The sequence below is a fragment of the Panthera tigris genome, chromosome A2, assembly GCF_018350195.1.
Source record: "Panthera tigris isolate Pti1 chromosome A2, P.tigris_Pti1_mat1.1, whole genome shotgun sequence".
NCBI lineage: Eukaryota > Metazoa > Chordata > Mammalia > Carnivora > Felidae > Panthera > Panthera tigris.
Genome location: NC_056661.1, coordinates 9,238,068 through 9,263,010, shown reverse-complemented (window position 1 = coordinate 9,263,010; position 24,943 = coordinate 9,238,068). Strand labels below are relative to the sequence as shown.

Here is a 24,943-nt window from a genome sequence, read left to right as displayed (position 1 = left end):
ATGGCATAGGACATACAGGGGAACAGCCAGGGCTCAGAGGTTCTGTTGCCATGCGACTGAGGGGAGAGGCCAGAGGTGAAGGCGGGCAATGTTCTGCCTGAATCCCTCCGTTTCTTCTACGCCAGAGGCTCTCAGCTGGGGCAATTCTCTCCCCGTGGAAATGTCCTGAGGTATCTCAGTTGTCACACCCGGGGTGGAGCGTCGCAACTGACATCTAGCTGGTCGAGGCCAGAGATGTTGTTAACCACCCCGCAATGCACAGGACGGTCTCCACAACACAGAATGATCTGGCCCCAGTGCCGAGAGAGCTGTGGTTGGAAAACTCTGCTCTACAGGAGCTGTTATCAGTGGTTAAGAGGTTATGTCCCTATCTTACCAGCCACGGAAACAGGAAAATCTCTAGCATGGGCTAGCCGCTCCTATAACCCGACCCCTCCACGTGCTGGGAGAGTTTTTATGTACGCAGATCCAAAGTTTTCAAACTTTAAGAAAGGGGTAAGCGTGAGAGTGTATGTGAAGGAGCATAAAAGACAATGCAGAGCAGATTACTGCAAAACTTCCAGCCATCATCTGGTTAATTGCGACAACTGCATTCATTTTTCTTATTTCAAACTTCAGTTCCAAGCAGACTCCCAGGAAAAGGGCGTGACACAGCAAGGATCAGGGATCCCAAGATCCAGCCGAGCGGCCTGGCCCCAGGCCTGGACTTCCTGCCCGCTCTACCTGCCCTTCCCCACACTCCAGGGAGAGGTGCCAAGAAGCCGGGCTGGCCACAGCAGGGTGGAGGCATCCAGTGGGCCCAACCCGTATCATGCTGCCTCTTGGGTCAGAGGCAGGGGGCCAGCTGGTGGGGAGGCCAGTGTCAAGGACAGGCCAGGTGCCCGATCACTGTCTCCACCCCACGTGCTCAGCAGCTGGGGGAGCCCTTGAGCTGAGCCACAGGCTAGGCTCCAGCCTCAGCGTCTCAGCTCCTAGAGAGCAACGGAGACCATGGGGACCCGCACAGCTTTCTCCTCTGAGACTCTGCCAAGGCCAGCAATCCCCATGAAGTTCCAGGAGCAGCAAGGCCCACAGGTGGCAGCTTTGGGGTCCTTCTGCTGGAAACTCATCGTGTGACCTCAGTGCCGTGACATCTCTGTACTTGGGTTCCCTTCTCTGTACACTGGGGATAATAATACCTGCCCTGCCTATATCACTCCACCATTGTGAGAAAGGGGATCAGCTTCGGGCGGCTGAAAAGGCTCAGCCAGCTGACGAAAACGAGCTAATTCCTCACTGTCCTTTCAAGATGGGGTTCAAACAGGTTATCTTCCGGGAAGACTCCCAGGCCCCCGGGTCTGATTCACTGATCCCCCACCGCACCGATCCCCCCGCTGTGTGTCACCTGAGCACAAACACACACATGCAGCCAGGAGCACAGATTCAAACTCGGAATCGGTGTGAGAATTGGGGTGGTTAACACACAGACAGGACTCGGCACGATGCCTTGGCCACACGGGGCCTTCGGTGGAAAAAATGGAATTAAAGAAGGGGATGGAGAGCAGGGGTGTGCCCCGCCCCCCCCCCCCCGCATCGACGGGGAACAAGAAGCTGTCGGGAGCCTGAACAAATGGGTACCCCTTCAGTTAGCAACCCCAAAATATTTTTGTGCTCCCCAGAGGACCAGAAAATCAGTTATGAGATAGCCATCCGGACAGAGGCAAAAACACAGGCACCCGGGGAGGGGGGGGCCGAGGCAGAGTCCAGCCAGACCTCCCTGCCGCAGCCCCTCCGCCTGCTGGGACCCTCTTCTAACGCCAGCCACCCCTCGGCTCAAACATGCTTAAAATGGCGACGGCGGCCTGTGGGGCCGGCGTTTGTCGTGCTGTTTTCCACGGTGCCCTTGGTGCCAAGAAAAACCTATCATCAGAAATGCCATCAGCTATATTTATCTATCTCTCAGCCCCCCAGCCTCCTCCTCCCGTCTGCCAACCAGGCCCTGCGGAGCCCCCTCACCCAGTGGGCACGCTTCCCTGTTGCTGACGCCCGTGACCACCTGCCCAACACTCACTCTCCGGCGCTCCCTTCCGAGCCGCGGCAGTCGGGCCTCCACACAGGCATGACAACCCATGGGCTGCCCCTCTTCTTACTGTATGTTGGGACGCACCCACGTGTGCTTGAAGTAGGCACCCCGACAGGCATCGGTCTGGGTGCCTCTGGTCCCAGACTGCTGGCGAGGGAGGCCGTCCGGCTCCCTTCGGCCTCAGCCCCCTGTCCTCAAAGTCCTCCTCGAGCCATGGGCCTTGTGCTCTGGGAGGGGCACCCGCGCTGCAGCGGTCTCACAAACCATCACGGAGAGAGGCAAGAGGTAAGGGGAGGGCCGGGGGGGGGGGCGGGGAGGTGAGAGAGCAAGCCTGCGAAGACAGGGGCTTGTCCCAGGCCCCGCCCCACAGGACACCAGGCTGCTGGGTAGACCGGTCACCCCTCTACTTCACGCCCTGACAGACAGTGGGGAGGCCAGTCTGTATGTAAAGGATTTTCAAGGAGTCCACATGCTAGAAGGGCCCCCGCTCCCTTCCCATCCAACCGAGAGGGAAACAGCAGAATCTGGGACGATAAAGGGAAAACGGCAAAGTCAAGGTTCAGGACCACTCCAATCCTACAGCTGTGACAAAGGCCTCTACAGGGGACGTGGCTACCAGGGGAATGTACTTCGGTCCCCGGCACGTCGGACCTTTCCCTACCCAAGCAGTAGGTTCTAACCTGCCCCTTCCGGCCCTCTGGCCTAGCACAGGCCCGAGGTGAACCGACGACTACATCCTGAGCCCCCCACGCTTCCCCCTCTTGCTTGGTGGGGGCAGCCCCCACTTCCTGCGTCAGCCCAGAAGACCGCCCATCGCCTCGAGCCCCCAACTCAGAAAGGAGTTCCAGGGACCCGACCCCTCTGAGAATGAAGCAACCCAAATAAAAATTTTAAAACCCAGAAGCTCTTTCTCTCCAGCCCCCTCCCCCTCCACTGGCAAATGAAAACAAACAAGAAATCAAAGAGGCCTTTTGTGCGAGCACCGCGCTGACACGGCTGGGGCCTTTGAAAGGACTTCTGAATCGGACACTGAAGGATAAAATAACTGAAGCGTGGCAGCTCCTGAGACAGGGGTGGGGGGTGGGACTGATGGGGCAAAGAGAAAAAGGGGTGGGGAGGGAGCCACCCTCTCCCTTGGGCAGAAAAGGGGATGCTCAGCTGTGTCCTCTCCACACAGCTGCTGCGGACACCAGAACAGAGGGGGACCATGGCACGGCCCTCTGGCCAACCCTTCCTTGGCACCCCAGGTCTCTGCAGCACTAGAAAGCGGCAGAGGTGGGCCCTGCCTCCCTCTTCACGGCCCCTGGTGAAGCCCCAACGGGTCTTCCCTCCCTCCCAGCACGGATCACTGCACACTCAACGCCCACGGGACCGCATGTTCTAGAAGTCACTATGAGGCCCTCACCCAAACCCCGCCAGCCGAATGCGGGAGTCTCTCATTCTTAGAACGGCCTCGCTCACAGTAGGTTCACCAAGCGCGTGTTTCACGAATAAAGGAAATTCGACCACCCTCCAGCAATGCTGAGAAGTAAACGGAATCCTCAGGAAGTCCTTCCGCGTGTCTGGACCCCGGCCCTCCTGCTGCAGAGCGGCCCCGTTTCCTCTGGGTGGGTGGTGGAGCACAGCTGGTCCCCATGCTCAGGGCGTCCAGGTCCCCTCTGGCTTGTTCACAGCCCACAGCGCTGGTTCAAGCTCAGACGAGGGAGATTCTTTTTTTCCCTTGAGCTATAGCTTCCAACTCAGCCAGCAGAGTGAGCACTCCACCGAGAACCCCTGTGCATCGCAACCAGCGTGGACCCGACTGGTTGAGCAGACAGGCTATGGACAAAGGTGACACGAGCAGATGGTCAGGGGAGTCCTAGAAGGAGACCAAGCCAAAGGACTGTCCCAGGCCTGTAGGCAACAGCTCGCCTGACTGGGCATTTCCCATCGCCTCTTTGGGGTCACATCCCCTTCTTGAGGCTAGCCTGAGCCCCGTCACCCTTCCACCCCACCAAGCAAGGCATCCCATGTCACGTTAACAGAGCACAGGCGGCCCGGGCCGCCTTCACAGGTATGCAACCTGGACAGTCACACGCACCCCGTGCTCGGTCTTAACGCTCTCACTGTCGTCCCGTCGCAATCCCTAATCATTCTGAACTAGGAGCCCCGCACTTTTCGTTTTGCACGGGGCCCCACACATTACGTAGCTGGAAGGCCCTGCAAATCCCGCAGCGACCATGGGACCTGATCGCGCCTGGAGTTTCTGTGTTCCATACCAAACGCTCCAGTTTAAGAGGGCCTCCAGGAAGTGGTGACCACAATGGCAAGGGCTCGAGGAGCTGCATCCAGTGCGGGAGGCGTGAGGGACAGGCAACGTTTGGCCTGGAGAAAGGACAGCTTCCTGGGGAGAAGCGTGGAAAGGAACCATGAGAGCAGGCTTCAGCATCCGAGAGGCTGCCGTGGCACGGAAAACTCAGCGCTCACCTGAGTTGTCCCCTGACAGAAATGAGACTGACAGGTAAAGGCGACAGGGAGGCAGCCTTGGGCTCATGAGATCCTAACAACAGCAAGGACAGCCAGCAGCGGCGATCCGCCACCTGCCTGCTATGTGCTGGTATCTTTACAGGCTAGCTGCAACCTTCTAACCATTCTCTGGGTTGGACGAACGGAAGAATTTTACAGTGGCCAAAGCTGACCTTTGAACAACAGCGACACCTCCTCCAGGATGTTCTGAAGGGGACCCTGCGTTGGGTTAAAAGATGATCCGCACCTCTCGCGAGCCTTACGAATCTGGTTCCTGGGCCCTGCAGTCTACGCCAGCCCTGGCACCAGATGGTGCTGCCTCAACGACGCAGACCAGTGGCATTTCTGGGCCTTGAAAAAAGAGGCAGTGGGTGAGGTGGCCCAGAGGCCGCGCTAGGGGCCAGTCCCCCAGGAAGGCGGCCGGCGCTCCTGTGGTCTCTCCCACGCACTGCCACCAGAGCCACCAGATGGGCCGAGGATCCAGCAAAGGCTTAGGGCCATCGCTGGCATCATCTGTATCTTGGCAGGGCTACCATGGCCGAACGATGCCCTGTACCACCATGGAAGGGCCCCGAGGAAGAGTCCTCCCTGGGACCTGAAAACCAGCACTCACTGCAAAGCCCCGAGCTCTGAAGCAGAGAGCAAAACCAGGGAACTCTTACACCGGAGAAGGGTGACTGTACACTTGAAAAAGTTCACTTAGACAAATCCTTAGGTGCTAATCCATTTCCTGCGACAGGTAAGGTCCGGCCGTCCCAGGACCCGGAGGCGAGGAGGGAGGCAGAATCTCCTTTCAGAGTGTTGCACACACAACCCAGGGGAGCACAGTCTGCAGAGCCCAGATGGAGAAACCCTACAGGACAAATGACCCACTTCCTTCAACAGCAACAACCCAAAAACTGCCCGAAAAGAAACCAAGATGGAGGAGGACCGCCTAGAGGTCGTGAGTCTGAAAGACGTAGCGACCCGTCGCAATGCGTGCACCTGATTTTCTTCCTTCCTTTCTTTTTTTTTCTTTTAAGTAAGCTCTACGCCCAGCGTGGGGCTTGAACTCACGACCTGGAGATCAAGAGTCCCACGCTCCACCAACGGAGCCAGCAAGGCGCCCCTGTGTGCACCTGATTCTGGTTTCGATTCCGATCCTGACCCAGACAAACGAAACTGGGAGATAATTAGGGAAATGTGAACACTGACTAGTCCGACCATGCTGAAGAAACGGTTGATTATTTTTAGGTATAGTGATAGTGTGGTTGCGTTCTTCAAGACTCCTCATCTTTAGAGACATGCACAGATATATTTACAGATGAAAAGCTACAATGCCTGGGTTTTCTTCTAAACAACCCAGCGTGGGTGGGCAGTGGGGGGTATGGATGAGTGAGTGGAGCCTGACCGTAAGTAAGTCAGCAGCTACCGGCACTGGTGATGGGGGCTCCTTCTACATGTGAATTTCTCCATCGTGAACACGCCGAGATAAAGAACAGAAGCACCACCCGAGTATCTGGACTTCACGGGCTTCCACTGGGGCCTGTCAGAGGAATCCGACAGGGAGAAGCTGACATGTCCATTCGGTGAAGCTTTTTATTACTTTCAGACTCTTTTTTCACTTTTAAGCAATCTCTACACTCGTTGTGGGCTCAAATTCACAACCCCAAGATCAAGAGTCACATGCTCTACAGGCTGAGTCAGACGGGCGCCCCAGATTTTTCCATTTTCTAGGACCGAAGCCTAGGTTAGGGCAGGTCCGAAGATACCAGATCACCTTCAGAGCCCTGCAGAAGCAGCTTTGGAGATAGCCCAGCAGCACTTCTGGACCAGCTTGCCACCCTAGCCCCTACTCCTGGTTTATACTAGGAGGAAGGAGCAAGGGGCACCCTGCTGAGCATGTCCAGGGGTGGGGTGGGGGGGGGCAGGGGCAGGAGAAGGCTGTGCTGTCAGATCCATGCTGTTTGGGGGCTCGGCCAGAAGAAGACATTTTCTAGCCAACTGGGGTGGCTTGGGGAGAAGACTGTGGCTGCACCTCACTATCTTGAGACCATCTACCCAAGGCCCATGCTGCACCGATTCACCCCTACTCCTTCAGTAAGGCACATGTGAATTAAAGCAATTCCAGCAAGAAATCCTACCTTCGCCGAAACTATCTGGAGTCCAGGGAGCTAGAGTATAGACGAATTCTTTTGAAATATCCCCAGTTCTCCACTCAGCTTTTATCAAGGAACTGGACCTCAGCCGGGACAGAAATGGCCGCGGCCGCATTCGATGGGGCAGGAATTCACTCATATTCCTGGGCAAATGATCTCATTATAGCTGGGGGGCGGGCGGGGATGCCTCCTTTCTCACGACAGACACCTGCCTGGTTAGTCCAGGAGCCAGGAGGCTGGCCAGAAACGGTCTCCTTCCTCACACACACTTCATCCTACCTTAGCCTCATGCTGGCAGCCGTCAAGAATTTGGCCTAAAATAGAGGCGCCTGGGTGGCTCAGTCGGTTAAGCGGCCGACTTCGGCTCAGGTCATGCTCTCGCGGTCCGTGGGTTCGAGCCCCACGTCGGGCTCTGTGCTGACAGCTCAGAGCCTGGAGCCTGTTTCAGATTCCGCGTCTCCCTCTTTCTCTGACCCTCCCCTGTTCATGCTCTCTCTCTCTCTGTCTCAAAAATAAATAAATGTTAAAAAAATTTTTTAAAAAGAATTTGGCCTAAAATAAAAGAGTCCAGGGAAACAGCTCGGCTACAGGGATCTAGCTAGAGAGCAGGGTAGGAGGAAGCCAGAGAGAGGTGAGTATTGATTTCCATCTCAGCGGCCCTAGTTCTAACATCAGAAGGTACAGAATCCCCTTGCAGAGGATCTATCTGACAGACACAAACTCAAGGCTCCAAGCCTCCCCCAAGCTCCCTTCAGCACTACCAGGCACACACCCTCCCCACTCCGACTTGCTGTAGAGACAGAGAATGAGAGGATAACTTTAAATTTTGTTTCTTCAGTCTCATTTCCAGAAAGAAAAAGGACGAACAGAGGAGAGGACTGGCAGCTGGTCATTCTTCATGAGGGGTCACGATAGTCACACCGGGCCAAGTGCAAGCCTAGAATGATCCACGGAGGGAGGAATGGCTGTGGGGGCGGTGGGAGGGGGATGTCCACTGCCTCCAACAAACTATCAAAGCCACCTCTCAGAATGAGAGAGAGTGTGAGTAAGGAGAGAGGCCTCAAATACCACCTTTTCATCCCCAGAGTTCGCCAACATAGAAACCCTCAGTGCTAATCCTAGTGGAAGTTACTTTCCCGACGCAATGCTAAAAGTTCCCCAAAATTTCATTTCTGGATTAAGTCATACGACTCCTCCCAACTTCCCAAACAGGCAAGGGAGTGACCACAGCAGAAAAGTGAGTTGCTTTTCTTTTTTATGAATGAACAGGAAGGAAGACACACACACACACACACACACACACACACACACAAACACACACACTTGCGGGAAAGAACACTCACTAGAGTTGAAGTTAAGCCACATTCTGTTACATTTGCATAAAGACAGAAAGAAGGGAAACAAGGGAGAAAAAATACCGGAATAGTGGAAAGGGAAAACACACACACACACACACACACACACACACACACACACACACAGAAAAAGGTTTGGTAGCCCTCTCATTACAAGTTGGTTGGGCATAATGTAAACACACTTCTGCCTTGCTTAATCACAGAGTGCCGCCCGTTTAGGTTTCAAAGGCGGCAGTAAATTGGGCGTAGCTGAGTGGAGGCTAAAAATTAACCAGCCATCTCTGTTTCAATTTGTAAGAAAACAAAAGCGGAAAGAAATTATAAAAAGGGAAAGGGTGGGGGGAAGGAACGGAGGAAGAGAACTGAACCACCCCGACCCAAAATGCTGGGCAAAACTGGAAAAGCAAAGCGGAGAACTGGAACTGCTTGGAACACAAAAGGAAAAGGGAAATTTACAGAGTTTTTGGATTGTTTGTTCCTTTCAGACCACTGCTGCAACTACGCCACTCCCCGACATGCCTGTGCTGGGGACTGCCTCTCCGCTTCCCAGCAGAGGGGTGGGGGCCGTGGGCATCCATCCTGGGGTCTCCCCACTTCAGCCGGCACACACCTCGGAGGGGAGAGCGGAAGGAATCTCATGCGCCTTTTCACTCTCTGTGAAGTCAAATGACTTTCCTACTCTCCGACAGTCAAATCCCAATCCCAGCCCAAACGGCTCCGGCTCCGGCTCCGGACTGGGGATCTGGGCCCCAGAATCTGCCCACCTCTGCCTTCTCTCCTCTTTTCTATTCATTCTGGCTCATAACCCGGGCTTTTACACGCCCCTCTCTCCACCGAACCGCTGCCCACCCGGCTTGTGCCAAATCCCGCTTTTCCCCAGGACTTGCAGGGAAGCCGCAGGCAAGCCAGCACCTGGCTCCCGGTGCCTCTTCTGACTCATTTTAAATCTGAGCAACGAGTGATTTCTGCATGTGTGCAGTAGTGTTCATCACCAACTCTCACCCTGGTGGATAATTCTGGGGCAGCCTGGCCCCGGTCCTGAGACCTGCAGCGCCTTTGGGGTAAGATGAGTCCTCCAAAGATGGAGACGGACGACAACCCCGCAGGTAATGTGGCAAGGGAGCAAAAGAGGGAGCATAGAGAGCGTGGAGGGAAACGGAAGAAGGGAACAGGGAACATCAGACCGGCTGCAGCCCTGGGCAGGACGGGCGCACTCGTGAGGCCTACTGCCTGCATCCCTCGGAAAGAAGAGGAACCGTACACGAAACAAATGCCAGCGAGTAAAATAAAATGGGGGGGGGGGGGGGGGGGTTGAAAGTGACCTACCTGGAGTGTGGACAAAGTAAGCCAGATAAAGATCTAGTTCTTTGATTGTGACTCCAATGTGATGTGGCTGGACGCAGAGGCCGGGGTTCGAGCACTGGGGCGACTTGTAGAGCCGCTCCCCATCAGTACTTTCCAGGGGGATCCCCTTAAACAAAATCACCATGACCAGGTCCAGCCGCCACACCTTGTCGGCCTGGCGCAGGCAGTCAATCCGCCGGATCTTGCCCTTCTGGTCGGGGTTGGAGAGCACGCAGCAGGGGGGCTTCTTGCCCGTGATGGTCAGCACAAAGTCCTCTCGGAACTCGGGCCGGATGTCTTTGCGCAGCTTGGCCAGCAGCCGGGATGCCCACTTCTGCTTGATCTCGGGCTTCTCGCCCAGCAGCTCGTCCTTCACCGCGCGCTCCTCGTCCTTCGACATCCGCTTCTCGTGCTTCTTGAAGTACTTGCGCTTCCGGGCCTGCAGGTTGAACCAGGTGTAGGAGAAGGCGCGGACGTGAGGCAGCAGCGCCTCGATGAACGGGTGGAACTCATCCTGCAGGCGGCAAGCCGGGAGCATGCGGGGCGAGGGAGGACGGGAGGAGGGGAAGACGGGGTGAGGGGGAAAGAGAAAAGGAGAAAAGAAGCGTTAGAAGGGGGGCACAAGAAAAAATCGCCGCCTCCTCCTCCTCCTCCTCCCCCCCTCCCACGGCAATTTTCGCTCGTGATTGTTCTACGAAAGTGTGGTCTGGAGCCACCGCCAGCCGAGCCAGCCGCTCGCTCCCATCTCAGCCTCAGCAGCCAGACAGAGGCACCCAGAGCCTGAGCACACACCTATTCTCTCTCTCTCTCTCTCTCTCTCTCTCTCTCCCTCACTCACTCACTCACACACACGCGCGCACAGACAACGTTGCCGTCCACACACACACGCTGCTGGTATCCCCGCCAGGCTCTGTCGCGCCCATGACATCTCCATGGTCTATCGCAGCCGCAAACTCCCGGCAGCTCGCCCCGGTGGCGCGGCGTCCGGGTCTGCGCGGACTCCCGTGGACGCACAGACGAGGCGCGCGGGGGCCGCCTCGTGTCCCGACACCGGTCGATTTTTGGCCACCCCCAAAAAGAGAGAACATGACATCCAGGAGCCAGCGAGGAACCGGATTTGGCTGTCCCCTCCCCACGCTGTTTTCATTCCCTTTTCTCCTGCTCCAATTGGAACATCCACCCCAGCATTTTTTTTTTTTAATCAGATCTAAATCCTAAATATGTGATTTCAGCTTTGTTACCGACACCGATACTAATGTTAATTACGGTAATAAGGAACAAAACACTTCTTGTTAGCACAAATAAGGTGGTTGCCTCGGCCACATTAGGGTTAAAAGCCTCGTGGGGCGTCCTGCAGCCCCTTCCCCACTGACCCCTTCACCCTCTTTCCCACTCAGGTGACAGAGGGCTGGGCTCTCGCTTTTTGGTTTTTTTTTTTTTTTTTGGTTTTTTTTTTTTTTTTGCTTGTTTGCTTGTTTGAAGTTTAAATAATAATTGATTTCTGTTTACAAAAATAAAACTGGAAAAAATTAAATAATTACCATTGATCTGAAGCACCCGGCAAAGCCCAACGCCCGATTCTGAGCTTCTGGACTCAACAGAGTTGTGAGTTGGGGGCGGGTGGGGGGAGGGGGGAGGGGGAGGAGCAGGGGAGGAAGGTAAATGTTTTAAAGGGGGTTATTATTGGTGTTCTGGGGAATAGGGGCCGGGCTTGGGTGGATTCTCAAACCCTTCCCCCTCCTCCCCCCTCCACGCTCCATTGCACAGAAGGGGGAAATTAATATTTTTTTTGAAAAGGAGCAAAAAGAAAGAAAGGTCAGGGATAGCAAGCAGAGAGAGGGAGCGAGCCGGTTGCCACACACGCCAGGTAAACAAAAGCCAACAAAAAAAATGTTCAATTTCGCCTCCTGTGCATCCTCTTTCAGTTTAAGAAAAAAGAGAGAGAAGGAAAATATGCAAAATTTCAAAATCAAAACCTACCTCCCAATCACCACCCCCAACACACAGCACACCCTACCCCACCCCCCACCCCACTCCACCCCCCCCCCACCCCGTGCAAAACAAAACAAAAACAAAAACCAGGAGGGGGAAGGCGGCAGCTGAAGAAAAAGGCTTTCGGCTTTGGCAGCGGCACAGGGATGTAAACTTCTGCCGCCTCCCTCCGCCTCTGAGCCTGATCACAGGCAAAGGGGGAGCTCGCAGATTCCCGGGGAAGAGGACGAGTTCGGACCGGCTGCAGACCGTCGCTGGCAGACGCGTGCAAAAGAGAGAGAGGGAGTAAGGGAGGGAGGGAGGAAAGAAGAGAAAGAGGGAGAGAGCGAGGGAGGACGTGGATGGGATGGTGCTGTGTGTGTAAGTGTGTGCGAGTGGTGTGTGTGTGTGTGTGTGTGTGTGCGTGCGCGTGTGTGTGTGTGTGTGCTGGTTGGATTTTGGATATATATATATATATATTTTTTTTTTTTTTTGCTTTTCTCTCTCAAACTCCCTCTCTCTCCCTTTCATGCTCAATCCCCATCCATTTGCCTGTGCCAAAGCCAGTAAAAAGGGGGGGAAGGAAGAGAGAGAGAGAGAGAGAGAGAGGGAGAGAGAGAGAGGGAGAGAGAAGGATCCACCTATTTGGCAATGAGACATCCTCGAGCAGCCAATGGCTGTGTCCAAGGGGAGGAGGGAACCAGGCGAGCCGGGAGGGTGGGGAGAGCCCCCGGCAGTTGGAGACCAAAAACAATTTGCCCAATCGACAAGTTCACGTCTAATGAACAAGCAAAGTCCAGCAGTTATGAATTTTTCATTCCAGGCTCCCACTCGGGTCCATTTGGCAGCAGCCAGCCAGCAAATTCGGAGTGGGGGGGGGGTAGGGCTGGGGGGACTAGGATTGAGGAAGACACGGATTTTTTTTTTCTTTTTTTAAGCCAGAAAAAGAAATAAATAAAGGCCTGGCTCGGGCGGGCGCCCCAGAAGGCCTTGGGGAGAGCAGCTGCGCCTTCTCTGTGTTTTGGTTTCAGTCTCTTTCTCTCAGGCCCTCACACTCTCTTTCTGGTTCTATTTCTTTTTTTATTTATGGAGCGCACAGGGGCGAGTGGAAGTTTTCCTCCCTGGCCAGACCCGCGAGCCTGCGGTGCTATGAATAGAGAAGAAGAAAGAGAGCTCGGAAAGTGTCCGTGCCAGCCGCACTTCCAGGGCAGGGACCTGGCGCCCAGGGTGCGGCCACCCCTTCCTCCCCGGGGCCTGGCTGCCGCCGGCAGGAGCACTCCCAGACGAGGTGCACCCCCACCCCCAGGCCCCCAGCGCGCTCGACCGCCTCCCTCAGCCCACACCCAGCCACGCACGCTCCATTAGCGGTGACGAGGGATGCCAACGCAATGCAGCTCGGCTCGGGGGAAACCGCAACAGTTTATTAAAATAGCCTCCTGTCACAGCACTCCGCTGACAAGCACTACATGCAGCCACAAACACAACAGCCAATCCCAGGGAGAAGTGACAAAGGCAGGAAGATGGACACTGCTTCCGAACAGAACAGTCGCCGAGTCTTACGATGGTGCCTCCCCCCAACCCCCAGGAGCTTCATTCTTTGCCGTCTCTAGCTCTGCCCCTTCCGTCCGTCCACTTGATCCGTGTTTGGGGTTTCTTGGCTGGAGCAGGGACGGCACTCCCCTAGCCCCCAGTTCAGTTCAGGCTAAGGGGCCCGAACCGTACGGAGCAAGGTGCAGGAGCGTACAGAAAGAAACCGATGTGAGAGGGGAAAAGCTAAGAGAGGAAACAACAGAGAGGAAAGGGCTCTAGCAGGAAAAGCAGGGCAACTTTGGGGAAACCGAATCACAGAGAAGAGCCCTCCCCGCCCCCCCCAACCCCCCCCCCACCCCGCCCTTCCAAGCCAGGCAGGACCAGGCAGGAAGGTGGGCACGAGAGAGGGAGGCCAGGAGAGCCATCTCCACAGGCCTGTCTCTACTAGGGGCTACTGAGCGGCCTGCCGTAGGCCTTGGAGAAGCTGTAAGGAGGAAACAGTTATGAGAGGACGAGCAGAGGGGTACACAAACAGACATGGAGAGACTGATCCCGCTCAGAACTGTCCCTACAGCTCCCCTCTCCCCAGGCGAGGCTCAGCCCTCAGCTGGCAGCAGAAAAAAGGTCACTGCTCACTCGTGCCCCTTTCTTCCCCATCTGAAACCCTGTGCTCAATGGCCTTTATGCTGGCAGAAAGGTTCCCGGAAGAGCGCCTGGGGTGTGCCAAAACCAAACATACAGCCCTGGGCTGGCGCTGAACCCTGACAATGAGAAAGGTGCTGGCCAGCACCTGGGACCCCAGTCCAGGTCCCCGAATGGCCTGAAGTGAGCCCACAGCTGACCCCAAGAGAAACAGAGGTGAACAAGCAGGAGGCAGGTGTCGTTGCGGACAGGCCTCTTAGCGTAGGGTTCAATAATTAACATCACGTTAATAACCAGCTTCAGTCCAATTAGCCAAAGATGTTAACTGAGTGACATAAGATACCAAACGCTGCCTTTCCACCTGGAGAGAAGCAATCTTTCTAAAGTCAAGATGGGATGGTAAAAATTACAAGTGAATTTATATTTGGCATACGGGTCTTTTCCTGGTATTTTGATTTATACTGAATATTGGACACCACACAGAATATGACCAACAGGAGACTCCTGGAGAATTCTGGCATATCCCGTCTCAGAGACCGCAGGGTTGAGTGGAAGAGATGTGCCGAACACGGCTTGATTCCGAATCCGAATCCGCTGGTACAGCTGGGTGGGTGAGGGGGAGATGGCAGGTGGAAGGATCCACGTGGAAGTTAAGGACATAGGACAAGATCCATGATTCACTCCTGGATGGATGGAGGGGTCAAAGGTCGATGGCGTGGCAGAGAGACTGGACATAGCAGAGGCCCAGGAGGGCCAGTGAAGCATCTCAGTAGAGCCTCAGGGATCCACACAGGGCCCACTGTGCCCCCTCAATGATCCCTTAACAGAAGCAACAGGCCCTTCCCAGGGGAGTAACACGGAAGGAGAACAATCGCCAATTGTCCTTCTCCTGCCAGTTGCTGTAACCTTGAAGGTGGGCAGAGTGGATCCCCAGGGTGTGCTCTCCCCTCACCCTGTTCCCACAGGGGCCGCTGTCTGCGGTGTGAGGGAGAGTTTACTGGAAGAGTGGCCAGGGGCCAGGGTATTCCTAACTCTTGGAGAGGGAGGGGAGAAGGTCTCTCTCTCTCTCTCTCTCTCTCTCTCTCTCTCTCTCCTGTGGGCACACACAGAGAAGAATCACTCGGGTTCCATTAGAAACACTTGGTGTGCCCCTACCCCTGCAGCCTCCTCCTCCTGCCTGCCACTGGTGGTGGCTCCAGGCCCTGGCCACGCCCCTCAGGAGCCCCAGACAAAAGGGGACTGTCCCCCTTTTGTTACGAGAGTGGAGGCTCTGTTGGAAGATTACCTGTCCCAGACTCAGCCTCCTTCCCTTCTCCCCTCCCGCCGGGGCTGAGAGCTCAGAGACTGTGCACCCTGCACACGGACGAGAGCCAAGACAAAAAACCCCCAGACAATTCAAGGCTTCTCAGGGCTGAGTCACCCACAAGTACAAGGGTTAAGGGGATGGAGGGAGCAAGGGGACGGGCAGGCCTCTGAGCCACAGAGGGGAGGGGGGAAGAGAATGACAGAAAAAAACAGGGAGGGGGAGAGGAAGCCAGCGGTGCTGGGAAGAGAAGTGAGCAAAAAAAGAAAACTAAAGACAAGAGGGAGGCATAAAGGAAAAGCAGGCAATTTGGGGGGAAAGGTATTTTCTTCATGTAAAAGAAAAATTGAGAAGCCAGAGATAAGACTTTTAAAAATCAACATAAGGGATTTTTCTGCCTTTGCAAGAGGAGGGCCTCTCTTATTCTGGTCAAGTATATAGAATTTGATTTTTTTAAAGCAACAGTTTTCACTGGAACATTTCTGAAATACCCAAGCCAGTTTCAGCCATCACTAGGAAAAATGTGCCTCCAAAAGAAAAAGACTGATTAGACCACAGAAAAAGAGGAAAAGAAAGAGGGAGAAAGAGAGAGAAAGAGAGAGAGAGAGAGAGAAGAAAGCCAAACCTGGAGAGAGAAAGCCAAGCTGGGCCCAAAACTGCAAAGAGAGAAAGAAAGACAAAGATGGAGGGAGAGAGGACAGGGCTGAAAAGAAAAAAGAAGAAAGAAAAAAAGAAAAAAGAAAAGAAAAAACAGGAGCAAGGACAAAAGACAAGGGCTCTGGGTCAGGGGCCAAAAAGAAAATCCAGCTAAGGAAAATGACCGCTTCCATCGTAAGAAAGTAAAATGTGTGCTTTTCCAGAACGCCACCAAATAAATGAAGCCTTGTGTATTATTTAAGGGAAAATAGGAAAATTCATATAGAACTTCACGCAGCCTTCAAAAGTCTTCAAGGAAACAAAATAATTTTCCTAGCCCAAGACAGGTTTCAAAAGCGGCCTATACCTGCCAATAATGAAACACTGAGAAGGGTAAGAAGTTAGATCTTTAAGGGCAGGGCTGCTGTTTGAACGTTTCTTTATCGTTAAAAATAATCCTATTTGTCCACATCCTGCTTGCTTTAAGACCCAAATTTATTCTCTCAGACCCTGGACACATGCTAACTATGTGTGTGTGTGTGTATACACACACACACACACACACACACACACACACACACACATACTCACTCCATGCTAATTTCGATAACTATACACAGTGAGCGCAAATAACTGACAAAATCCAAGGCCTACATAGGAATAACCAGATATTTCAGTATCCATTTTACTACTATATTATCTGCAGCCTGGGTGAAAAAGGAAGCAGGAAATTTTAAAAAGCCACGAATAGAGCCCTGATTAATCTGCCCAATTCCTGGGATTTTCTAATTCATCCTTGGGCCGAAGCCAAAGAGGCCAACTTCGTATCCCCAACATCTCCCAGCCTGCCCCACAGAAGGAGGGACACAAGAAGGTGCAGGAGAAGGCAGTGTCCCGACTCTGGGGCAGCGATGGAAAAAAAAAAAAAAACAAAAAAAAACAAAACAAAACTGTAGGAAGCAGAGGGAAGGGGCCAGGCTGCTTATCCTGGAGGTAGGTGGGGCCTCCCCTCTCCGGGGGGTGGGGGAAGGCGGGAAGGGGCTCTGCAGCCAGAGTAAAATCATCCAAGAATCTGGAAATGCCAAGCATGGAAACCAGAAAATGCACATTGCGAGGAGGCTCAGAGAATTTGGACAAAGCGGGTTTTTGGCTGACTTGGGCCTGTTTTCCTCTGCTCAGGAAAGGCAGGCCCACACGGTTTTTCTAGCGTCCTCACGCTTGCTGAATGGAATCGCCCCACACCCCCATGCTGGGTCTAGGACAGGGCCTGCATCAGAACCAGGCCACTCATTCCTCTCCTATAAAACCGCCTCCCTTTCCCTTCTTTTTCTCCTCCTGTCTACAAACCGGGAACGGTGGCCTGGGACCGGGCCAACAGGCAGCTTCGGTCTGGCTCCCAACGCTACCCTGTTCCAGGCACATCTCCCCTCACCCTCCTGGCACAAATAAAATAGGGTAGGAAGAGAGGTATTGGGGAGACCGTCTATTCTCTCTAGTGCCTCTGTAAATTCACTTTCATCCTCTGCAGAGAATAGAAAAACAAAAACTCTAGGCTTTAATTCACTATTTAGCTTCAAACTTCCTTGTGTCACTGAACAGAAGTAAAAGCCAGGGAGGCCAGAGCCCAGACCTCCGCCCCGAGCACACAGGGCAGATGACAGACAGGCACCGGCCTCGAGGGGCAAGAGCGGTGCAGAGCCTGAGTCTCACCCACTGAGTACCACTGGAAAGGGTCACCCCATGTGGCCAAGGCGCGCCCCCCCCCAGGAAGGAAGAACCCCCACAAGCCAGCTTCATAACTTTCTCTGAGAACTGAAAAACTGCCGAAAGGCAAGGGGAAGAAGAGAAACCAGCACGTCAAGATGAGGTCCCTGCGGGGCCACTGTAAAAATACCCAGAGGCCAAGAGAGAAGGCCGGAGCAAAAGGCAAAATGTTGAAAGGCCAACTGTAACTCCTGATCCCAGAAAAGGCTTGCGGAGCGGATCCTCCCGAGGGGATGTCCCCCTCCCTCCCCAAACCAGTCATCCCCGCACCTCCAAGACCCCTCTTGCAGCCTCCCCAGGCCCTCTTCAAGAGCTCCGTCGGCATCCCTTGTGACACCCCTTTGCTTTACCTGGTCTGCTCTCCCTGCCACAGGACAGAAGGGCCAAGGGCAAGAGGAGAGTTTCTCCAAACCCCCGGTGCCGGTCTGCACTCCTCACACCCTTGGCCCACAGAGAGAGCCTATTTCTTGCAGTTGCTGCGGCAACAGGCAGTGCCCAGAGCCGGGGGCAGAGAGCAGGGTGGCCAGGATAGGAACGGCCTGGGATTTTGCACTGCTTGAGGGCTCAGGGTAGCTGGGCCGGCCCTGTCTGGGCAAGCGGCTTTCCCAAAATGTACAATTTTAGGAGTTGGAAGGAAGACATTTTTTCAATCCCTCAAAATGTATTGCTCCCCCCCCCCCCCCCGCCAACTATTTTATTATCGGGATCATTGCCAAGAAAACCCGAGAATCCTCATTCCCCCTGGTGTCTAGGCCCCGCAGGGGCTGGCACGGGGCGGGGCCGGGGGGGGGGGTGCCGGGAGCTCAGGACCTGACCACCCCTCGGCCACAATCCATCCCTCTCCAGCTCCCTTTCTTTCTCCCCCTCTCTCCCCCTCTGTGTCCTCCAGCTCCAACACAAACTGTTTGCACGGGAAGTCTCCCTCTATGACCCGATTCAGCACACACAAGAGAAAACTGTGGGCGACAGACCCAACGTCCTAACGAACTTGAGTTAATTAATGCTAAGGAAGAAAAGAGGCGCCCTCGCTCTGTTGAATCACGGTTCACTAGCCCTTTCAGTTTGCTGTGGGTGGAGGAAAAAAAAAAGAGGCTTTTTGGTTCAAATATTTTTGGGGGGCGAAGGGAAAACAAAAACACCGCAGAAGGGCCGTGGAGGGTGAAGCCGGTAGTACCTGCCCAGAGGAGCAGAGGCGAAGGCAGCCCAGAAAGTCCTCCCTGGAAGCCTCTGGCCTAAACAGTCCCGAGAAGGCCGAGAAGGGGAAAGAAAAGGGAAGGGATGATCAATTGATTGCCAGCCTGCTCAAATAAACTGCTCAAAAAATTATACTGTCAGACTAGAAGATACATGTGTATGTATTTAAAGCCCAAGCCCAAAAACAACTCGATTTGAACAGAGCCGTGAGGATGTTTTAGCAGAGCAGAAAACCGAAATATGGATGGCACGCGTACAAAAATTTAAGTGTACAGAAAAAAGGAGAGGTGGTGATCGGGGGGGGGGGGGGGCAGGGAGAACAGCTGCAATTTCGCTTTCCAGATGTTGACAGCAAAATGTAATTGGCAAGTAACTTCTTCCTTAACCACTTTTCATCCTTGGGTCCTGAGATGTGAAAATCCTACGGCTAAGCCTGAGTCTGCAAGCAGTTTCCTGGCGCTCGGCACACACGTGGATGGGTCTGGGAGCCTCGTGGGCCACACGCCCCGTGAGCTTTTTTATCAGCCCACTGATTTTTACAAGCCCTCCCACCGCTCCTTAGCGGGAGACGTGAGCACAGCAGGCTGGAGGACGTTCTTATTTAAATCATCATTTATTACGATGATAATAACTATTGTTGTTATTATTATTATTTTGTGAGGTGATGCCTTTTCTTTTGAGGCTGGGTCTTCCTTGCTTTCTTAAAACTAAACTTTTTAATTGAAGTGTGCGGAAAGAGCAGGTCGCACGCTTGTAAGGCTGGTGCGCGATACACGTTCACGAAGTGAACTCACCTGTGTGACACCACCCGGATTGAGAAATCGAGCATATTCGGCACGGCGGAACAGGCCTTTAGCGTTTAAGCCATGGAGTTCTCAGAGTGTATGTGCCTTAGAAGGAGCTCCTGCCCCACCAGTCGTGTCAAATGTGAGCACCTCTGCACACACGTGTGTTAACAGAGCGGTCTGTACTCCTCCTAGGGCCACAAAAAAATGCGTGGTGAAAAGAAGCCCCTCGAATCCTCACTGCTCCAAAGGGGTTTCGCCTCTCTGTCCCTCTTTCTCTCTCTGTGCCTGCCCAGCTCTGATCCCATCAACAGGGCAACCAACTGTGCAGCGGGGTTAGCGGACCAGCAGGGCATGTGTATGGTGGACAAACAGGGCCCACCGAGCTGAAAACCAAACAGCCATGGCGACCAAGGGGGGAGTAAGAGACCCTCCGTTCACCCTGCCTGCAGGCGGGCAGAGACTGCGGGGGAGGCTCGGGTGTGTGTGGGTAAGGGCGGGGGGTGGGGGGGTAGCTCCGTGGAGTCAGAGATTCCTGAGGGGTAAATGAGCACCTATCCAGGCAGGCTGCCCTCATTCCCGTCCCCAAGAGTCTAGCGGGGAGAGGAGTGAGGGGGTCCTGGGGCAGAGCTGGCTCGGGAAGGGAGGCCCAAACCTCCTACATCTGCCTCCCCCTTCCCTGGCTCCAGCCCCAGCTGGCTCCCCCCCTCACTTTCACTCGCACTAAATTTACTTTATAATTTTAAAATTAAATTTTAAAAAAAGCAGGAAAGAGAAAGCACTGAAGGCAAAGTACCTCCCACAATATCTCTCCGAGGGGTGGGGGGGGTTTTGCTTATGTAAAAAGACAAATGCAAGGGATCGCTGAAAAGTCTAAGCACCAAATAACAAGGAAAATCAAAAGAGAAACACATTTAATGAAAAACACCTGAAGCAAATAAAGAACTCCTTTGCAACGCGAAGGCACTGCCTGTGGTGCCTGTGGGCACAAGTCTCTACCCCCGTTTCTTGTCCACTTTTCCCTTTCCTTTCTCACAGGGAGCCGTGACTTCCCCAAGCACTACGGAAACCCCTCTTCCTTTTGAGCCCATCCACCCCACCACTAAGGGGAAGACCAAGGGCAGTCACTTAGCACCCCACCAGCCTGAAGCAGACCTCTGCAGCCCTAGTGAAGAGCCCTTCCCTCTATTCCCACATCTCCCCAGGCCGTGCCCGCCACTGGCCCTGTACCCTGTTCCCCTGCCTCAAACCTAGGCCCCGTGGGCGGTAGCACTGTCCTGGGGCTGGACGCCAGGCCCAGCCCAAGTGGGCAGCTCGCTCCCCTACCACGGCTCCTCCGGGCTGCCAAGGCAGGCTCAAGGACCGAATTTTCACTTCCTATTGCATATGGGGCCGAGAAGAAAGAACTGTTCAGCTTAATTTAAAATATGACAAGGGATCTGAGCTCTCTAATCCTGCGATCTTTAGAAATACTTGATTCTTTTGCGGGGGGGGGGGCGCTGGTGGTGGTGGAGCGCAGGGTAGGCATCAAGACTCTGCCTCTGAGACCCCACACCCCCCACCCGGTTTGACTTTCCCACCAGCCCGCCGCCTGGGAAACGCGCCCTCGGCTGGCACAGGGGTACCAGAGCCGGGCTCCTTTCTTCCTTTCTTTCTTTTTTAAATCGCTCTAGCGCAAACCAGGCAGTGGGTCAGGGCCCAGAGGCGGGGGAGGGAAGAGGAGAGGGTTGTCTCTGAAAGAGGGGAAAAAAGGAAAGCGAGGCTCCCAACTCCGGGAGAAGAACGGCCTGCCGCAAGTTTCCCGGCTGGTGCCAGTTTGGGGATTTGCGAATCAGACCGGAGCGGAGGGAAAGGCAGGCGAGAAAAAAAAAAAAAAAAAAAAAAGCCCGCATTAAAACTAACCAGCTCTGCCTAAAAGCACGCTTTTCACCCTTAAATAAGACAATGACGAGGGGAGAGAAGAGACGAGTTATTTCTCACTCTTTAATTATTCCAATGCTTAGCATTATTTAAAAAAAAAAAAAACCACACACATTAGCCAATGATACATTCTAACCCTCAACAAAGCTGGTATTTTTCTCTGATTACAGACTTTGCCGCGGCAAACCCGGGCTCCGACGACAGAGGCAGCGCAGAAGCGCGCTCCTAAATGAGACACAATTTTATTAAAATCATAATAATTCCTTGCATTTCTATAGCGCCTTTTCAGCAGCGGAGATCCCAGGTGCCCCCATGCCCGGTTCTACAAGGGAACTGGCGACCAAAAAGCTCAGTCGTGAGGCAGGCGAGGCTCGCCAGCTCCAGAGTGCCACCGGCATGTATCTTTCTTTCTTTTTTTAACAGCCCGTTTCCATCAGCCTCGGTCTCACGCTTAAAAAAAAAAAAAAAAAAAAAGTAATAAAACTCCTTTAAATTAAAAAAATATATTTAAAAAAAAAAGGGGGAGAGAGAAAATGACCTGAGATATAAAGTGGAGGGGGGGGGGGGGGGGGGGAGAGCCAAGTGTGGTCTGGGAGCCTGGGGCCCTAGGGTGCTGCTGGGATGGGCCGCCTCTGGGTTCAGGGTGCAGGGTCAGCCGCTGCCCGGGTCACCTCCCCAGGCGCAGCTGGAGTAGGCTGAGTCATCTGCACATGGAAAAGTTAAAGGACCTAACACCACCAAAGCGCATTTAAGTAATTTGGGCGATAAGAAGTCGGGTTAATGACTGGTTTCCGCGGGGCCGGCTGGGAGGCCCCCGGGGGCAATTTCTCCGAATGCCAGGGTGCTGCTCGGAGCTCCGGAGGAGCGGCTGGGTGGCTTTATCCGGACACCAGCCTCCTCCAACAGGTTAAGTCGGGCCCACTCGGCGCACACGTTCTTTTCCCACTTTTCCATCCTTTTCCCCCCAGGGCCTGCCCAGGTAGTGCTGCAAAATGGCTGGCAACGGTGGGGGGAAGGGGGCTTAGCACCCCCAATTCAAGAAGTCAGCCAGGAGAGAGAAGGCAGTGTGGCTCAGAGGGGATCTGGAGGAAATTTTTTTAAAGGTTCTTGGAGACTGCGCAACTCCCGCGGCCTGAAGGCAGAGGAGAGGGGAAGGGAAAGCACATTTTCTGCCACTTAGTCACATTTCTTCCCCGTGCTTGCTGGAGGCCAAACGCCCCCAAACCCAGCCAACCCTCGAAACAAACAAAAATCTCCCCTGGTAAATTTCTCCTCCCTCGTTCCCCCTCCCCCCCAAAAAAAGCGGCCTGGGGAGAAGCCGGGAGGCTCTTCGGAGGCCTGGGGTCCGGAGACAGCGCTGCGCGCACAACGCGGCGCAGAGAAGAGACCCTCTCCAGATTGAGGACCCAAAGTTGCCGTCGGATTCTGGGGGCATTTAGCCCCCAAGGTCCTCCGCGCAACCAAAGAATAACAGGAATTATCAACATCGCATTCATTCCAAAGCCCTCGCGCGCATTATCCCCTGTCGCGTATCCGGACGGGCACGAAAGAGGGAAACTTAGGCAAAGGCGGCCCACAGCCCCACCCGGGGCGTCTGGGGACCCAACCAGCTTACAGGCCAAAACGCCGCCATTTGAGCCCCTTCTGGCGGCGGCCTTTGCCGCTGCAAATGGCAAGGGCCTCCGAACGCGAACCCGGCCGGCCCTCGACGCGGGGCCACTTTTGGGTTGTCGCCACGAGGGGTTAGGCCGCGCCCGGGCGGGAGGGAGCCCGGGCGGCTTGGTGCTGCTGGGGCGGGGAGGGAGCAAGGACACCGAAGGTTCCGGACCTCAGGGCCACATAGTTCAAAGCCTCGCCTTGTGCCTCCGCTCCTTCACACCTGTTCCCGGTTTCCCCTCACCTGCCCTCGGGGGCAGTGGTCCTCACTCCTCTCTCAACGCCCGGCGCGGCTCCGCCCAAGCGACCCAACCGTCGTGTGCACAGGCGCCTGTTGCACGACGGCTTCCCGCCTTTTCACCTCCGCGCACGCGCACACCAACCAAGTCCCGCTCAGGGCCAACGGCCCTCTTGGTGTCCTAGGGCCGGGGCCATTCGTCCCGTCGAGGGGTATGTTGTCCTTTCCCACCCCGTGGTGTGTGGCGCAAGTGACCGTGACTGTCAGCACCCGTGTTCTGCCGGGTGGAAAGAACACTGCCCTCCTCTTGCCCGAGCCGGTGAGGGGGGTGCTCCCCATGACCTCCACCCACCTGTGCCCCACCACCCTACCCCTTGGGGCGTGAGCTAATTGCAGCGGGTCCGGAATGCCACGCAGAAAAAGAACACCTTGGAGGCGACAATGAAAGGAGCTCGTAGGTGGCGGGCACCTGGCAAGGGGCATAGGCTGGGGCTAGTACGTGGCACGGGTGGCACATTTCTGCCGGGGTTTGCAAAGGCACACGATTGTGATGCATGGCGCACTGGTGGGGAGGAGGGATATCTTCGGGGCGACGTGGGAGACGGCCTGGTTGGGGCATCAGAGCGCCACAGTGGGGCAGTGGGGCCATCTACGGAGTCCTGAGGCAACCCCACCACCACCTCTACTCAGCAGTGTGCTTCTATTTTAAGATTATCTCCCACTCCTCCAAAATCCACCCACCCTCGCTCCTGAGGTCCGTGGTGCGCACCAGGGAAACTCCCTCGGCCCCAGGCACACCTGAGGGGAAGGCCAGGAGGGCAGCGCAGGGTCTGAGTCGCCCAGCTGGACTCAGGGGGGCAAAGGGAAGTTTCGGCGGAGGAGGGGGCATTAAATGGCCTCTTTGTGGAGAGGAATTGTGGGCCGTCACTCAGGATTAATTTAAGCAGCAACAGCAAACACACACCAAAAAGCAACGTCTGGCCGCCAGCACCCACCCCCGCGATTGTGTTTCGGGTGGGGGGGGGAGCGCGGCAGGATTCATTGGTGTGGCCCGGCCTTTAAGAACGTGGGGCGTCCACAGTGGGAAGGGGGAAGGCTGCTGCCGCCTGGCCCCACGTCCCTGCTTGGCGAAGTGGGTTTGCAGGTTTGGGATGAAGCCGAGTGGGGGGGTGGCAAAATCCAAGTAGAAACGTGGAGCAGAAATGGGGGGGGGGAGGTTCTATATAAATTATATTTAAAGGTACAAATTTCCAATATAAATATATCACATGCAGGGCGCCACTGGGTAGCAGTTCTGGGCGCTCACCTTCGCCCCAGGGACATTTGGGGAGGCGGGTGTTCTAAGAGAAATCCGGCTGGCGGCTGGCGGTGGGAATCAGGCCTCCGCTTCCCGGTCTCCTCCCCCAACAACCTGAATGCTGCTTTGGAGCCAGGTGCCCTGGGCGGCCTGGCAGGTGTGCGGCTCACGTGAAACACACGCGTGTGCAGCCTGGGGAGGTGAGTACCTGCGTGGGCCTGGAGCCGCGTGTGTGGGCACCAGCAGCTCCCCTAGGCTCACTGGCCCACCTTGGCCCAGCACACCCATGGGGGCACAGGGCAGTGCCTGTGCTCGCTCGGAGCCAGGTCCGGGCACAAGCAGGAGAATGCATGTGGGGTGTGTGTGTGTGTGTGTGTGTGTTGGGGGGACCCCATCTGATGTCGGGCAAGGGCATGTTTATGGCCATGTGTGCTCCTGGCAATCTCACTGGGGTGCCAGGCCTGCGTGTGCATATTAACTGGTGGTGCCTGGGATCCCCATGGGGGGAGTGCCAGGCAAGGGTGTGCTCGAGACCCATCTGAGCCTCTGTGCAGGACTGTGCTTAGGTGTGCACACGAGAGCCCGCCTAAGTGCCCTGCTGGG

At 55.0% G+C, this 24,943-nt stretch overlaps 1 protein-coding gene across 7 annotated transcripts in view; it reads right to left on the bottom strand.

The window, feature by feature from the left end:
* NFIX (nuclear factor I X) overlaps nucleotides 1-24,943 on the bottom strand; it is a 95,149-nt gene that overhangs the window by 57,011 nt on the left and 13,195 nt on the right. For 4 of the 7 annotated variants that reach the window (XM_042978307.1, XM_042978311.1, XM_042978309.1 and 1 more), the window contains exon 2: nucleotides 9,387-9,918. In XM_042978307.1, the coding sequence (XP_042834241.1) occupies nucleotides 9,387-9,918 (532 nt within the window). Of the gene's footprint in view, nucleotides 1-9,386; nucleotides 9,943-10,945; nucleotides 10,993-19,238; nucleotides 19,314-24,943 lie in introns of those variants that run through there. The other 3 variants (XM_042978313.1, XM_042978308.1, XM_007098154.3) reach the window with 3 other exon arrangements.